At 43.3% G+C, this 18,541-nt stretch overlaps 1 protein-coding gene across 1 annotated transcript in view; it reads right to left on the reverse strand.

Moving 5' to 3' along the window:
- The window catches only part of LOC132994457 (zeta-sarcoglycan), a 390,284-nt gene that overhangs the window by 10,432 nt on the left and 361,311 nt on the right, over positions 1-18,541 (reverse strand). The window contains exon 7 of the mRNA XM_061064818.1: positions 10,176-10,299. Coding sequence (XP_060920801.1) covers positions 10,176-10,299 — 124 coding nt within the window. The remainder of the gene's footprint in view (positions 1-10,175; positions 10,300-18,541) is intronic.

The following is an 18,541-nucleotide window of genomic DNA, read 5'->3' on the forward strand; positions in this document are numbered from 1 at the left end:
CATGGTAATTCTAAGGTATTGGAGTTGGTATTTTTGCACCTTTAGCTCGATGTTAGACTGTGTGTGTATAAATCCTGTATTTTAGGAGGTGGTTCAGTTTTTCTCTTGTTGTTGTGAATGTATATACGTTATTCTAATTTTGTAGATTTTTACATATTTGCAAGGCTTCCACGGCATCAGCCCATACGACAGGGAGTTTCCCCCCCGCCAGCATTCTAATTCACTCTCCAGTCTGCGGTACCTGCAGGTGAAACAAAAAGCAGCGGAAAAAAAACATAAATAAATGGTCCCAGCCCAGTAACACCTCCAGGCTACAGCATCTTAATCAACCCCAGTATTGTGCCAGCAAACAATAAACTCCGTGGTAATCCAACTTTGTTAAAAGTTCCTGTCGTTATCCTCGGTTCACCTCTCAGCAGAGTGAGCTCTAATTATTATTATTTTTGTGTATTTCATGAACACACAGGAAAATATTCATCCATTACAGGTCTGGAAACAGTTCAATATTATCATGACACGTTTCCCAACAAAAAATGATCTATGTGTTTGTAGAAGCTCTAGTTAGTTTGTGAGAATGTTTCATTTTCTATCGTTATGTTGCACTGATTGAAACAAACTCACTATGACTCGTATAAAAGAATGTGCATGCTTAAAGACATTTCTGCAATCAGCAATAATTTGCTTAACATTTGAAAATTGCTTTACACAATGGGACATATGAACGGACGAAGCGTGAGGGAAAAAGAAAAGAAGAGGCGGAGGCAACAAATAAGGAGAAACCGCACTAATGGGTGAAAATACTAAAGCGGCATGCTCAAGGGGCTTTCCTGAACCTGTGTCGAGAGCTGGAGATAAATGAAACCTCCCAACAGCCAATCAGAGAGATTCCTCTCACCGACTGCCGACACTGAATCAACATGTTGAATCGGCCAAAAAAACACAGACAGGGGCAGACGAACACACCGCAAAAACAAGGGCGACAACCGCTCACTGACTGTCCAACTAGGACCGACGGCCGATGACCTCCTTGGTGTGTCGGGGCCTTTAAGCCTCCTGACAAACCGTTACATCACGTCCGCCTGTACATCCTTACATTATGCTGCAGGTCAATATAAAGTGGCAGGTAAAAAAAAGAGTGACTGGTAGATTTTTGAATCCACCAGTCAGAGCTGCAGGTAGGCGAGAAAGTTGATTTCCAACCCTGATAGGCATGTGAGGATGATCTATACTTGTATCTCTGTAAATAATTCATTGAGTAATTGAACTATTTACACATCTTAGAAAATACAAACACACATGCTAAATGGCTCCTACACAAAGCAAACCATTGTTGAAGCCTACATGTTCCACTCGAGGGGCTTTTCTGTACTGAGCGCGTTGGAGTCTTATAATCTATTGGGATCGTTTCTGTGCCGTCTGCTTTTCTACATACAAAAAAATAAACGACCAAATATAACCATTCATGACGTATAAACACACTAATTGGTGCTCCAGTGGATTCACTGCACTGGACCTTTTCCACTTGACTGCTAATGACTGCTTTCTGACACCGCAAGTGTGTAAAGATAGAGGATATATGAGATTTTCCAACATTATGAAAAGGATCCTTCAGACTCTCTGTGACATCAGTGGAAAGAAATGTGACTTAGGTCAGCGAGCTTGCAGAATTATTTAAAGGACGACGTGTTACACCTTTCTAGCAGTTAGTTTTGTCTTTCAGTTTGTGAGCGGGTCGATTCTCTGAGGAGTTGTTAGATAAACTGAAAGGCGAGTGGTGCGAAACAACTTCTCCGATAACAGACAGAGAGAGAGAGAGAGGGGGGATGAGAGAGGATGAGAGCGAGTGATGCACAAAAGTTGTTGAAAACAGCTGCAGGTGCAAAAAGCGCACATGATGAGCCGAGTACACGGGGATGGATTGATTGATGAAAAGTGAAGGTAAAAATGATCAACAAAGAGGTGAGGACAGAGGCGGCGAGAGAGAGTGAACAAACTGGAAGCGTGGAGAGAATTGATGGAGAAAGAGAGAAAGAGTCAATGAATGTAAGAGAGAGAGAGAGAGGGGGAAGAAAGCGAGGAGGACTGCAGGAATCCTGAGAGGATCTGTCAGCTCTCGTTGGCTTTGATTTTAATGGAAGCCAGCGCTCTCCTACCTCTAACCCATTTGGCCCTAATTCCAGCGCTGCTTTCCAAACTTTTTAAACTTTAATGGCCCCTTCTTAAGTGCCAGCTGCTGACAACATTGATTTGGCTTTAAGCCTGGCCGTCCCGCACGCCTTTATTTTCTCCTGCAAAATCGACAGAAACATCTATTTTCTGCCATCCTCCTCCACCTCCCACTCATCCCAACCTCCTCCTGTCCTCCCTTCATCCGCTCTCCGCTGTTCATTTGACGGTGTCAGCGGTCGCTGGAAAGCTCGTATGAGAATCGATGAAAAGGAATGCTATTTGGATAAGCTGCTCTTCTTAGGGATGTATGAAGGTATTTTTGGCCCGCTGGGTTGGCAGACGGTGAGGTGATACTTACGCTGCAGACTGTGGGTGAGAGGTTTTTTTCGGTGACGTGCAGAATTTAGGTGATGTTTTGTTGCTGCCCAGCGCTCGATACCAAGGGAGGCTGCAGGTTGAGTCATCAACAAGTTCCTATTTCTTTTTATTGCCGTTGTTGCAAAGCAAACAATCTTGACCAATCAGTAGGGCTGTAAAGGTAAATGTAACTCACAAGGACAGCTGAATACAGACAGGACATGTTGGAGGGCGAGAGAGTGGGGGGCTGACATGCAGCAAAGGGCCGAGGTTGCATTCGAACCCATAGCCGCTGCGAGGACTCAAGCCTCTGTACATTGGGTGCAGATCATAACCGCTAGGCTATCCGGCGCCCCGTAAATATATATTTCATCTATTAGTAATTGTGTTTATTCATTAAAAAAGTGCCTCACAAAAGCATGAGCAAAGGCAAAATGGGGCGGCAGTAGCTCAGTCCATAGGAACTTGGGTTGGACACCAGAGTCCAACGGTTGGTTCAAGTCCCGGTGTGGACCATAATATGGAAGTTGGTGGGTGGAGAGGTGCCAGGGCACTTCCTGAGCACTGCCGAGGTGCCCTTGAGGAAGGTGCCGAACCCCCATCTGCTCTAGTGCGCTCCCTGTGTAGCAGCCCCACTCTGACGTCTCTCCACTAATCCATGTCCGCAGGTCCTGTTTGTGCATGTGTGTGTTTCGGGCCTATGTGTGTGAGAAGCGTGTCTGAGTGTAGACCAGAATTACCCTCAGGGATTTATAAAGTATCTACAATTCAAATAAAAAATAAAGAAATTTAAGATTTTATTTTTGGGCTTTTCATACCTTTATTGTAGAGGTATGACAGTAGATAGGGTTGGAAATCAGGGAATGATGTGTGTGAAAGGAGCCACAGGTTGGATTTGAACCGCTCGCTTGGATGACAAAAGCCTCGATACATGGGGCGCGCGCACTAAGCACTGCGCCACCAGCGCCCCAGTGAATTGAAAATGAAAGATGACAGAAACGTCTGAAAGAAATTACCATTCTTTTAAAATAAAAGTGTTCTTTAGATAAAAATCAGGAAAGGGATCACAGATGAAGGTGTGTTTAAAGATCACCGACTCAGCCGCACTGATCGCCTCAGGAGCCTTCACTCAAAATGCTCTGTCCGTTTTAATTTTTTTAGATCTAATTTATTAATCCCGCGAGGGGAAATTCAGTTTTACACCCAGTTGTTGAACATGCTACACACACACATAGGTTGAAATACACACACATGTAGAAACAGGATCCTATGGGCGAGCACCAATGGAGAGATGTCTCAGGAAGTGACCTGGCACCTCTCCAGCTACCAGACAAGTTTCCAAAGTTGGTCCTCATCAGGACTTGAGCCGGCGACCCTCCGGTTCCCAACCCAAGTCCCTACAGACTGAGCTACTGCTGCTTAGTTTAGCATTTCAAGCCTCTGCCCGAGGGCCTCATGGACAGTCTCCTTGTTAATCAGGTTACAGAAAACGTCTTTAGGTTTGGAGGGTGAACAGTGAGCTAAGTGGGGGACGTGACATTCAACATGCAAAAAGCTACCTCGAGTTATCTAATAAATTACAGATGATTTAAATCAAGCACTGAGAATCAATATCACATGTACAAATGTAAAGGAAAATGTCAGCGATGATTTTATATATTTTTTTATAAATGTCAGAAGATAACACTGTGGATTTGTGTGTTCTCTTGGCTTGCAGTCAAATGTGTGACTGTGCTCCGGGACGACACTTGTCCTCTTATAAAATAGGAGCTTTTAAAATAGATCGCCTGATGAGGAGACGGAGCCAGACGGTGCGTCATTGGGCAACACAAAGGTGTGATCTCTCAATAACAGCCAGCTAAAGGACCATAGGCATTTAAATCAATCCTCCCAACACTTTGCCCCTCTTGTATCTCAGAATGATATTCTGTTATGTTTCATAACCAACTAAACTCCTCAAGGGGGCTTTCAATATTATAACTTTGTATAATCCCACAGCGGTAACCCCCAGGCACCCACAGGTTGACTGAACATAATGTCATTATGAGTGCTAGCCTCGATCAGGGCACCTCTACTTCCCTGTTCTCAGTCTAAGATCTCTCCAGACTTGTCTCTTGTATTCCCTATGCTGCTCTTTTTCACGTTTAATGTTGGCACCAGGAATAGTTGCATTGTGGTTGTGGGGGCCATTAGGGGCCATGTGGTAGTAGTTTAAGTAGTATCATCGTTGTCATTACCTGGAGCTTGCATGTACGGAGCCTGGGTCTGTTGAAGGTAAAAGGACTTGAGCTTGTATAGTTCTTTTCTAGTCTTCTGACTACTCAAAGTGCTTTTACACCGCAGGTCACACCTACACATTCACACACTGATGGTAGAGGCTGCTGAGTAAAGTGTCCATCACTATCAGCTAATCCCATTCATACACATTTATACGCCACTGACAAAGCAGCAGGAGCGACATGGGGTTAAGTGTCTTGCCCAAGGACACATCGGGCATGTGGCTGCAGAGGCCGAGGATCAAACCCCCGACCTTCTGGTTGAGAGATGACTGACTCTACCACTGAGCCACAGCCTCCTTAAGAAGATGTGTTTTTGGCTGAGATGGCCGTGTAGCTATCTGTCCAGCCTTTCTTTAGGTGTCTCAGGACTAATTGGACCAAATTGGAAAAAAAAAATACCCAATGAGGTTCCCACTTCTTACCAACCCCAGTGATGTCAAAGCCCTTGCCAGTTGGGGAGGGGGTTGGCAATAAGGGCCATGTGGTGAGGTTGGTGGGGTTGGTAGTGTCGGCGTCATCGCTACCTGGCTAGCATAAAGGGAGCCCGGGTCTGTTGAAGATGAGAATGCTGTCTGGCATGCGGTGGCCACTGAGGGCCATGAGGTAGGTTATCTAACGTATATTCTAAATATGGTAATTAGTGTGAGTTGTATTTGCCCTTGGTTCGTTGCCTGCTAAGATAATGTATTTAAACAGATCTCCTTCTTATCTGTAATGTCTTCATTTTAAGTTTAAAGAAAAGATTCACAGCCAAAGTTCATCACTTCAAGCTCCCGTTTACAAATCTTTAGGGAAACAGACATTATGTGGAGAATAAGACAATGAAGACATTTATAGCTGCTGATGGGATTTCTTACGACACATATGAAGCTTTACCGTCTGTATAAAGACTCAAGCAAATGGGTGTCATAATAAAGGGTGACAAGCTTCATTCTCTGGAGGCTTTCATGGTATCAAGATTCGCCAAAGGCTCCCATTACGATCCTTGTTTCAGTCTGCTTCATGTTCACCACCAATGGGGAGACGTCTATGTATGAGGAGCAAAGAGAGAGAATGAATGACGCCGGTATGGATGGAGACAAAAGAAAATATGAAGAGGGAAAGGGAGAGAAAGAAAGAGAAGACAGAAAAGAGGTAAAATTATAATCCTCCCAGCCCGCCCCGTTCTCTGGGAAGTGACAGCCTCAGTGATGTATAACCCTGGCAGTGGAAAGTTAATTAGATAGGCTGGGTCACTTAGAGATGAAGGACTGAGAGGCTGAGACGGAGCAGAGAGAGGAGGAGGAGAAGGAGAGGAAGTAAGTAACAAAACAATAAAACGAAAAGAAAGATTCAAGGATGGAGATAAACATAAGGAGTGAGATCAGTCAGGGAGGACGGGAGATGATTCTGGATCAAGATCAAGCTGTTAGAAGACGATAAAAAAATCCCACTTTATTAGAGAACTCTGGGTGCAATCAACAACATGGATGGTTGGACAAACTCGAGTCCAGCAAACACACGTTGCCGATAGCTCAAGGACACGCCTTAACATGACATATGCACCACTGAGCAGGTGATTGGACGCTGCCCTTCGTCAGGGAGGTGCAGAACATAAGGCAAAAACACACTGGATGAAAACAAATGCGATCAGATCTGCACTCTCATCCAGCTATCTGATCCCCAAAATATTTCACTTGAAGGCAGAGCCCTTTAAGGCAGGGTGGGTTATTTTCTGCAGATCCACTTTTTAAGATTTTGGTTGAAATTGTCTTTAGGTCCTGACAGAAATTAATAACTCATGTTCTCTGAAAAAGGAACAAAGAACATCTGTCATCCGTATCAGTTGTAAGTCTGTAAAAACTTCCACCAATGTCTGCCACAAGGTACCAATCTGATGAACCAATCAGACGCCTCCCTACTCGTACTTTACCCCTTGCGTGCTCTAGCTCACACTCAAAGAGCGTCACCGATGACGGAGTTTATACTGTGAGTTTACTTACAGCTGAATGAGACATGGGACGACGTAGTTTCTACACAATGTAAGAGATGAGCTGAGGTCCACTTCTGGAGAGACGGCGCTCGTTCATTTAAGTGAGGGGGCGTGGCTTTAAAGGGAGCACAGAGTGGAGGGGGTGTAGACGGAGCACTGAGGGAATGCTACTTTTAATATCAAGCTAATTTTGGATAATTTCCAACCCTGCCTTTAAGGGTTCTCAGCACAAGCTATTTTTAAACTTCCCAATAATACTTGTAAAAGACATCAATACCTGTTAGGATACAAAAGCATAACTGCAGATACCGGCTAATTTCTTGTTTTTAACAGCCACCCAAAAAACTGCAGGCAAACTCCTGCACACTGTCTAAATTGCACAAATATATTGGCAACGTTTTGATACCAATGACGCCAACGTATTTCCACAGTTTATGCCTTCCATACAATATGTGTCAGCAAATCACAGCGTTTTTAGTCACAGACTTGGAGACTTTGCAAAGACTTGAGACCTTGCAGGGTCACTAACTGCAAGACTGTAACTAGAATCCTTTTGAGATTTCCCATCATGCACCTGGGGGAAATGTACAACTACATCTACAACTTTTGAGCATTAAACCAAAAAACTGGTGGATTTGTGGAGAGAGCAAGAAAGCCTCTTTGACATGTTCTCCCCTTTGAACCACGATAGAGTGGTGAAGGAAGACAGGTGGACAGAAATGACTGTGCCCTTTGAAATCCAGAGAATATGACTGATTGAGTTCATATTCCTGGTTAGAAACGGGGATGTCCCCAGTTAGTATGTTATTGCTAGCAAGCTATAGCATACTCAGTCGGGATTTCAAGTGATGCAATCATTTCTGTCCACCTTTTTTTCCTTCTTCACCATATTGTTGCACAACAGAGACGACACATAAAAGAGGAATTCTCTTAAAATGGGTACTGCAACCCTAAACATTGTAGAGAGCTGTGAGCCCCCCCCCCCCCCCCCCCCCCCCTCTAGAGTCGAGGCGTCCAAAACGGCCCTGTGGGGGTGACTTAAAACCGCCTACCTTCTCTGGTCCAAATCTATATGTCTGCTCATATAGTAAGGTCACTTTATCATTTCACTCACTACACATCTCACTGAATGCTCATTTAAAACAGCTTGATCTTTGTGACCACCTAACATCAAATGACCTAGATCACAGGAGCATGAGACTGTGCTCTCCGAGTTCGCGGCAGCTTGTGGTCAAGCTGACAAAGACACAGTCACATTAACACTTTGAAGTTAGCAGCACACATGAAGGAAACAAATGCAACCACATGCACTCTGCAGAGAAAGACTGCTCACAAGATTAACCGACTTAAATAGTTATTGTGAAACCTGATTTTTAGTCATCTGAAATTACTCTCTTAAAGAAACAGTTTCATTCCCTTTGTAATTCCCCTCTGACAGTCTTTGATTGATGCTAGAGATATTTTGATGTAGAAGTGAGATATGACGACACCCTCAGACCTTTTTGATGTCTTTGACTTCTCTGGAAAGGGTTTCATGTGCTAAGAGATTGTTTGGCTTTGAAAACCTTGATGCTGCTGAAATCCTCCAGTTCATAGAAAAAGCTTCAAAGTTGTCGAGTTTGTTCACACGTACAGACGGCTATAAACAACTGATCTCATCAGTCGTCTTACTTTACATCAAGTGTGATGTTACTTACTACATGTGCAGATCTGATGTGGGACAAAGGATTACTGACTCTAAAACACTGCAGCATGGTTAAATATTTATTCATATACCTGACACATTATTGATGTCTCTGCAGCTTCTGTAATGTGCATGTTTCAGCAGCATGCTTTTAAAACATTGCGTCATAAATATAGTTCAGGTCGAGTTTCATTAGATCTATTAATGCATTTCAAACTGCTCTATGCTTTTTTAGAACATGAATCATTCATAAACATCAACCTTTACTTTACTGCTAGAACAACAGAAAGTTATTGTACTGAATTTTCTTTTATCTAATGCCTTGTTGAACAGTGAGTTAACAGGATTATATTTACAGCTTACAGTTTGCAGACCTCAATGTACTGAAACTTTCTAAAAAAAAAGTGCCGTTATGTGCGAGGCTGAAGCATTAAAGTCAGAGTTGGTCATTTTCTCCAGATTATAAGATTTTGGTTGAAATTGTATTTAAGGTCCAATTTGATGAACAAATCATGCCTCCCTGTCTACCTGCTCGTTCTCTACAGTCACTTCCCAGCACAGCTCCAGTAGGTTGGTAACAACATAATAAGTGTGCTAAATTGAACCGAGACGTTCTAGTAATGTTAAAGATGAAGAATGATAAAAACGTTTGCTGTTCAAAAATTAAAACAAGAGAAGGAAATAAAACAGTAACTTGAAATAGAAGAGCACAATACAAAACTGTGACCGAGTAGAGGAAATAAGAAATATGCTTTGCATCAAAGTTGAACTGTGGTTTCACAGACTTCTGCTATCTGTGTACAGTGTGTGTGTGTGTGTGTGTGTGTGTGTGTGTGTGTGTGTGTGTGTGTATGTAGGTGTTTGTGTGTGTGTGTGTGTGTGTGTGTGTGTGTGTGTGTGTGTGTGTGGGGTGGGGTGTTAGGCTAAGAATGACTGTTTGTGTTTGTGATAGAAGACAGTGTGTGTGGGTGTGTAGGTGTTTGTATGTGTGTGTGTGACTGACAATGAGAGGGGGCCATTCTTCTGTTAATTACTGAGTTAATGACACACTATGCTCCAGTGGACATGCAACATGGCAGGCTGATGCACGCACACACACACACACACACACACACACACGCACACACACACACACACACACACACACACACACACACACACACACACACACACACACACAAAGATAATGTCTAAGGCTGCCTCTCCATGCTCACACATTGTGGCAGGCTGCTATGCAAAGACTTTGACAGTGAGATAGCAGGCTAACAATGACACATACACACACACACACACACACACACACACACACACACACACCTAAAAACACACAGAGCAGCAGAAGCAGCAGCTGACAGGGAACCTCATCAAACCAGCTTTAATGAAGTCACCACTCCCAAATAGAAGAGGGGAAGAAAGGAGGGATGAGAGGAGGAGGAGGGGAGAAAAGGAGGACAAGGTCGCCTGGATTGATGGCGCTCATTAGCCTAATAAGGTACTTTAATGAAGCGGGCCCAACACCATAGAGTGCCACAGAGTCTATAGATACCTACACACACACACTGACACGAACACACACACACCCCTCTAACTCAGTGGTTTCCCAACTTTCTGTGGTCCATTGTATTCATAAATAAATTCATTATTATGTCACTCTTACAGACATTGTCACTTAGAAAAGCACCAACATTAACACAACAGGTGGAAACCCACTCACCTCTCCTTCTGACGACTGTAAAAGGAGGTCTTTCCTGCAGGACGCTGTGAAGTCTCCCACTCCAGCGTTGACCTCCACCCCTCTGGGGGCCTCCAGGGTCAGGGTCCGAGTCGGCGACTCCAGCCTGAGAGAGAACCATCAGACATACTTTAGCCACACACACTTAAAGCTGGATGTAGTGTCACACACCTGCTGAGGCGTACAGTAGGCACAAGCAGATCTGCAGACTTGTACTTCATGTAGGGCAGGGCGGTAAACCGACATAAATACCAGTACTGGTGTTACATTCTGCCACGACATGGGTTTTTGCCATACTGTCATCACCTGGGTTAGGGCTACGGCCCTCGGTCTTCTGCATGTTTCACTCTGATGCTCAGAGAAGCTGTCTCACACGCTCACTGACCAAAGGCTACCGCCTCCTCGTGTCAGAGCGGGTGTCAGTGTTCACAAGGAAATGTAATCATGGAACAGCAATCACAACTGCTACAGATGACGGATTTTCTTTGTTCCTTTTTCAGAGCACATGAGTTATTCATTTCTGTCAGGACCTAAAGACAATTTCAACCTAAATTTTAAAAAGTGGATCTGGAGGAAATGACCAACCCTGCCTTTAAAAAAAAAAAAAACCCAGATTCAGTTAGAAGACAAAGCCCTGAGATCTGACTTATAAAAACATCTGTGAGAGATCTCATGCCCTGAAATGCACAAAGATATCCCATCAAACAGAATCAAGAATGGAAGTGCTCTTGCCGCAGGTTGGCGTCACTCTCCTCGCAGCGCGACGGGTCAGTAGCTAGGTCCAGGACTCCGAGTTGAAAACAATATGAGATGATTAAACAGCTCTGTGTTCTTAGATAAGCACAGTGCTTCGCTCAAGGGCATGCTGGCAAGTGAAATTAAATAAAGAGCGCTGTCGGCAAAGCAGACAGAATCACAATTTATGAAGTGGGAGTACAGCAAATTAAACCGCACACTCACAACAAAGATCAAATGGGGGGGGGGGGGGAATGCTCTGCTATAAGGGCAGGTTTCCACACTAACTTTGCTCAAGGGCACTTCAGATGGTTGCATTCCCAATCCCTACTGAGAGGTTAAAGGGATAAAGCCTTGAAGCCAAAGGGTAGATTAACTGAGCTCATGATGTTGGTCCGGTCTGCAGCCAAAAAACAGAGAGACGGTAAAAAAACAAAAACAAGCATTAGTGCCGCTGCTGAAGGCACTTTGGCTGAGAATTATTGTACCAAGCTTCTCTGTTAATGGCCCTCCCCTCGCTCAAGTCCCCAGGATGGAGGAAATGTATATTCTGCTCGTAGCCCCTTCGGTGAGAAATAATTCTACATTTCAGGGTCGCAATCTGAAGAAGCAGACATTAGCAGAGGGAGACAAAACTCCCTCGGCTGTGGTGTGGTTGCACCCGAGTAATGAACGTGCACTTTCAAAGATAGTTCTGTTTCAACATTGCTGCTTTAATTTTCAGGGTGTTTACACCTTTGACCTTATTAGATGTTTTTGTTATTTTATGGTGAAAAAAACGTTCTACCTACAGAGGCCATTAAGATGACTACAGAGTTTTACAAAACCTCATAGAAAAGAAGAAACAACTCAACCTGTTTAAAGGGTTAATCCCATTAATTTCAAAAGCAGATTCATGTGGGACTTGGTATTCATTACATTTTCTGTCATTAAGTCGAGCATATTTATTTAATTATTATTTAACTTTTTAATTAATCAGAAAAAAAAAAAACCTTTTGAGATAAAACAAAATCTCTTGCAGCTCAGTTAACAGAGTTTCTGACAAACATGAAGCTGCCAGAGATGAAAACATTTTAAAGGATACATGACTATTAAAGGAATCATGTGCGACTTTTTGATCCAATAAATGTCGCCCTTGAGCACCAGCACTGAACCAAAACAACCTGCTGTTTGGCCACACCTCCAACCCCTCTCCCCTCGCGTTTGCACAAAGGAGTTATCAAATAAGAACGCACCGTAATTTAGCATTAAGCGCTAAGAGTAAGCGGCTGACAAAATTGTCCTTGTCTCAAGCTTTCTTGTTGTATTAGCATGCTAATGTTAGCGCTCTTTAGTTAGCTTGTAGCTTCACATTGCATTTGAATTGACACAGAATGACGTGATGTAAAAACACTTCCTTGACATCCAAATGATCAGTGAGTATGTTCTTCTTCTTTTCTCTAGTCCTTGACTAAAACAGCTTTTATACAAAAGAGGAAGAGCCCTTCATGACATCACAAAGGGCAGTAACCCCTCCCCCAGGTGGGTGACACTCCCACAGCTAGGTGTTTGTTCTGCCCTCTGAGTCTGCCTTCTCACCGTAAACAATAGGACATGCAGCGAGAAAGACTGAGACAACCAAGCCCTTCCAGAGAGGGGGCGTGGTCAGACACAGCTCATTTACATATTTAAAGCTACAGACACAGAAACAGGCTGTTCTGAGCAGGGCTGAAATAAAGGAGTTTATAGACATGATCAAATACAGGATCAGAGTGGATTTAGAACAAGACACTGATTGAATCAGATTATTCATTTACACTTAAATAAACCATACGCTATAACAACCTGACCCTTTCCTTGCTGGACATGTCAGAGTTTGTTGTTTATCAGAGCAAACTTTGGTGTTTGCTTGGGTTGCGAGTAAAGGTGTCAGAGGCGCAGGCGATCCTCGAGGTGGATTAAAGGTGAGGGAAGTTTTGCGGCTGTGCTGTGCTGAGCATCCAAGTGATAAAATAAGTGTTGGAATCAGACGCTTCATATCGGGCCTGACTTATTGATCTGTAAAAAAATAAGAGTGTACGCTGCAGCAGCCAAAGGTTAAGAGGAGAAACAAAGACAGACAGACAGATGGAGGAGGAGGAGAAATTAAAAGAGTCGGAGGAGATGGAATCAGAAAAAAAAGGATCCTATTAGTCGTTATCCTGCAATTTTGCATGTGCAATAGAGAGAAGGAGAGAGAGAGAGAGAGAGCGAGCTTGCTGGTCTAGTAAACAGCAGTGACGTGAGGATGTTCTGCTGGTTTGACAGCTGAGGCAATTACAGTGAGGCTGCTGCAGGCTTAAAGCGGCTCTGATGGGCAGGCACACACACAAACCGACGATCACTCCATGTCTCTCACCCCTCTTTCTCCATCCCGACACAGCCATCCTTGTTTGCTTTTTGCCCTCTGATTTAACTCACCTGTCTTTGTCCTTCAGAGACATACCACTTATTGACTCTACAACAGTTTCCCCTCACACTGAGTTGTCCACAGATGGACAGAATCTAGAATATCTACTTCGGGATGTCAGCTTTTGAGTCTAATAATCAACTACTTACCCTTAATTTTTTATTTTATTTATTATTATTATTTTATTTTATTTGGTGTAAAGAGGAGTTGTGCAGGTAAGTATAGAAATCCTCCCAAGTGACCATGAATTGGGTTTTATGATCAATTTTCCATCGACATCGCTAGAAAAAATGTGTCTAAGGTTTTCACATGATGACGTATGTGTAAGAGTCTGGAGGCTGCTGTTTTAGTCCTGTGTACTTTATTCCTGTTCTATTAATCATGATGTTTTTCATTGATGAATACTCTTTTGTAACAATGTACTCGAGGTTTCATTATTCTCACACACAACCTATTTGGGAATCTGCAGAAAATATCGTGTAAAAAATATTGGCTCAGAAAAAGAGTAATGGCAGTGTTTCCCACACATAGACGATACTTTTGGTGGGCTGCCCAGGTATATTTCCAGAGAGAGAGAGAGAGAGAGAGAGAGAGAGAGAGAGAGAGAGAGTCTTGCATCAAAATAAATCCTTAAAAAGACATTTTGCAAGAGCAAGCTGCACGCAGAGCAGGACATAAAGGTCTCATTCACGAGGCTCTATGCTCTGTGAATTAGACCTTGAGACGCAGCAGGGAGGGAGCAAATGATACACAATTCTTTAGAGCTGCCCATCATGCCCCATCCCCCATTGCCCAGGTACAGCTTCACTCTGTGGGAAACCCTGAATGATAACAGGCCTTTAAAGGAATTTTTGATTTCTGCACATTATTGTTAATGTCGACATTTTGAGTTGTGCTTGTGCTATGCTATCGGGAATCATGCCTTTTGTCTGGACTGAAACATCTAATTTATCAGATTTATCATCAGTAATTCTCACTGTCCAGAGAGGTTCGATTCCCAAACTAGGCAATCCGTACCGTGCCCAAGCATGTCAGGGGGGGCAATAATGCTTAAGCACTGAATGGAACAACTGGGCCTCTTGTGAGTGCGCCTTTAGGAGGACTTTGGTGGACTCCATCTACCACCCTTTGGTTGTCCGAGTGTCGATGTGTATTCAGGTGAACTGTCTGTTTCTATCATTTATCCAAACACACGCATCAGCAGATTAACACACTGGAGGCCGAGAGTCTCATGCCACACAAACCTTTACGCGACAGCACGGCACAAACACACTAACCAAAGTACACACAAACACCATCCACATAAAGTTCCCGATCCGGCCTCTGTGTGGTTGAGATAGCAGCCGTTATCTTTGCACTTCATTATGATTGGACAAAACTGTCTCCCCTCCCGCTCTGCTTTAAATTCTAACATTATTCCTCGCTTTCTCTCTCTCATGCCAGTATTCCCCCTGGCCCCTCCTCTCTCTCTCGCCCTCTCTCTCTCTCCCTCTCTCTCTCATAGATCTATTCTGACCTTCAGTTTCGACACGGCTGTTTTATACAGCGTCCATATTTGTCCGAGCTGACGAGATAAACAGGACAGAAATACATCAACATGAAGTGGTTTTTATCTTAATTCATTTCTGGAGAAAAAAAATGGACAAAGAATAGAAGATCTGAAATATTCAAAATAGAAGACGGAGAACAAGGGACTTGAAATAAAAGGTTTATTTTTTGGCTTTCAATGCCTTTATTTAGAGAAAATGAAGGACTGTAAATAGATTCAGAACTTGGGGAGAAAGAGGGAGAGAGAGGGGAAGGAGCTTGGAGGGCTGAAATAGAGGGGTTTATTGGCACGATCAAATCAAATACAGGATCAGAGTGGATTTAGAACAAGACACTGATTGAATCAGATTATTCATTTACACTTACATAAACCATACGCTATAAAAACCCGACCCTGGATTTTGAGGAGCTCTGAGACTTATTTAAACTGGTTGAAGAGGAGGATGATATGTCACCTTTAATACATAACCTATCCTAAAAGCATGGTATCATCATCACAGGAGATAAACCTTCATTCACTCAAAGATATTGACAACATGACCAATCAGGAGAGGTATGAGCGCTTACAGTGTGAAAAGCTGATGAGGCACCAGCTGAGAGGCTAAAGCAGAGTGAGATCTAACCTCAGTTTTTTATGCACTTACTGCCCAGGGGCCCCTGGGCAATTGCCTGGTTGCCCTAAATGTTAATCCAGCCTTGGAAGGGTTCTGGCTTGTATATATAAAAAGGTGAGCTTGATGGAATTACCCTAGAGGTCATTAAAAGTAAAAACATACTTATCTTTCCACTGGATCAAACTGCATTATTTTAAGACAAATGACCCCATTTGGTGTGTTTGTTGAAAGCAGAGCGGAGAATTTCCCTCAGATTCTCCCCGGAAATGTTCAACTTGGCGCCTTTGTGTGTGATTTATTATTTCTCAGAAGACCTGGCTGACATTCATCGTGCCCTTTTCCTTTTCAGAACCGCTGAAAGCCACAACACCTTATCGCCGCCCTGCCATTTGGGATGAAACCTTTAACCTTTTCACGCTAAACGCTCCGTCATCTGCCTCGCTGCCCCTGCCACCTCCGTCCAATCCCCAGCCAAGAGGCACTTTGAAATATTTTTTAAATTTTAAAGAGTGGTGCTGAGTGATGCATTGAGACAGGATGGAAGAGAAGAAAGGCGGCAGACTTTGACTTTTAGGGAGTCAAATCGAGACAGAATGCAGAAATGTGGCATTTCTAAAGCCTGCTGACTTTTCGCAGTGAGTGTGTGAGTCTGGCCGAGGGGAGGGGGCGAGAAGGGGAGGGCGATGCAGTGTTTAAATCGGCCCATGAATCCTTCAGGTGTGTAAAAAAAAGAGGGAAAGGAAAGCCTTGGGCTGTTTTAAAAAGTTATAAAAGTCCACGCTGAGTTACTGAGGTGGGACAGGCAAGAGTCAGGGTACATTAGAGGTTTGTCTTTGTGGAGAGATCGGGTGTGTGTGTGTGTGTTTGTGTGTGTGCATGTGTGTATTTGTGTGTGTGCGTGCTGGCATTCAGTGTTAAAAAGGAGGTTATGACCACTGAAGAGTAAATGTGGCCCATTGAATCCATTAGAATTGTTTTTACAGATTTCCATGATTTGCATTTCTGAGCTTTGTTTTACAATCTAAGCAGCAATACTTTGGTAGAGAGATGAAGTGTCACCAATTCAATACAAATATTTATCTATCAATGAATAAGATTTGATAGAGGTTGTTTCCTGGTGTTTTGACCAGCAAACAAAAGGAGTCCACTAAACTCAGAGCTGGTCTCGTACCTGTCCTCACTAACGTAACTCCACTGACAATCCTTTAATCTTTATTTAAACAGACGATAGATTTCAGTAAAAACGCTCCAAATATGAACTTTATTGGGTTTCTGTGCTCACGCTGGTCGCTCCTCTCGAGTCAAATGCCAAATTCTGCTCGCAAGAATCTTGAACAACAATGCATGATGGTCTATATTGCTCCGATAGGGACTATGGGTTGTATACTACTTTTCACAATGCATTGTGGGATACATAGAGTGGACTTTTAAAGATATTATGTAAAAAAAAACTGTCTATTTTTTGCTGTTAATTAAACAGATTTAAAGAAAAATCCCCAAATCTGTATCGGCATCACCGTCCTCTTCTTTCACTGCCCTCGTGTTCCCGCTCCCGTACATCTCTCCGCCCTCACACAACACACTGCCTGACAAACGTCTGAGTTATTCAAAAAGGACTTCCAGAGGCTCTTACTGTCCTCCTCGCTGTGAAATGTAGCCGAGGAAGTGGCTAATGGCGGAGTGCGTTAGTAGAAAAAATGTCAAGTAATTTCATGCCTTTGTGCCTCCGATGGGGCGCCGAGCTGATAATTTAATCAGCGCTGAAAGACTATCTTCACTCCTCTGCAACTTCAGACATTCCTTCTGTTCTTCATGGACTTGTTTTTGAGACGCTTGGAGGGAGCAGAGGAAGAGCATGAGGGGTGAAAAGATGGGTGAGGTATAGAAGGGGATGAATGTGGTTACATCGGGTTCTCTACTACACGTGGTCAGAAAATAAAAATGACTGGAAATTGTGAGATAAAAGTCAAACTCTATCAAAAGATAGAAGTATTGCAAGTTTTTCTCTTTATTCCTGCGCGATCTAGTAGTTCTCCTGTGATCTTGTAGTTCTCCTGTGATCTTGTAGTTCTCCTGTGATCTTGTAGTTCTCCTGTAGATCTTGTAGTTCTCCTGTGATCTTGTAGTTCTGCTGTAGATCTTGTAGCTCTCCTGTGATCTTGTAGTTCTCCTGTAGATCTTGTAGTTCTCCTGTGATCTTGTAGTTCTGCTGTAGATCTTGTAGTTCTCCTGTAGATCTTGTAGTTCTCCTGTGATCTTGTAGTTCTCCTGTGTGATCTTGTAGTTCTCCTGTGATCTTGTAGTTCTCCTGTGTGATCTTGTAGTTCTCCTGTAGATCTTGTAGTTCTCCTATGATCTTTTAGTTCTCCTGTGATCTTGTAGTTTTTCTGTGATCTTGTAGTTCTTCTGTGATCTTGTAGTTCTTATGTGATCTTGTAGTTCTCCTGGGATCTTATAGTTCTCCTGGGATCTTATAGTTCTCCTGGGATCTTGTAGTTCTCCTGTGATCTTGTAGTTCTCCTGTGATGTGTGTACAGCTGCTCACACTCCAGAAACAGACCAGTGCGTGTGCCACCCGACGGAGCAAAGTCCAAGGTGCTTGGATTATGTGGAAATTGGCAGTAAGACAGGTAACTTGTACGGAAAAGCATTGTCCAGTAGGTCCTGACGACCATGTAAGCTTTCTGCAAAAATAAGCGCAAACATGCCGAATAAAGAAGCACCTGAAGGGAGAGCTGTGAGCCGAGCGCGCTGAATCATCGCCTTGTGACGCCCGTGTCAAAAACTGTACAATAAAAAGAACCAAAACACCTCTGTATAACTCCATGCCTGCCGCACAGATCATCTCTCACTCTGGCAAAACTTTTAAAATCAAACCTTACTCTTCTTGTGTAACTGCTGCAGTCTCATGTCTGCGTCTTTTGAAGGCCACAAACTAATTTGCCCCATGAGACAAAGAGTTTTTTTCTACCACAGAACTATTTCAACATCAAGACACGGAGCTGCTCGCTGCTTTCAGAATT

The sequence above is a fragment of the Labrus mixtus genome, chromosome 2 (assembly GCF_963584025.1).
Source record: "Labrus mixtus chromosome 2, fLabMix1.1, whole genome shotgun sequence".
Classification (NCBI taxonomy): Eukaryota; Metazoa; Chordata; class Actinopteri; order Labriformes; family Labridae; genus Labrus; species Labrus mixtus.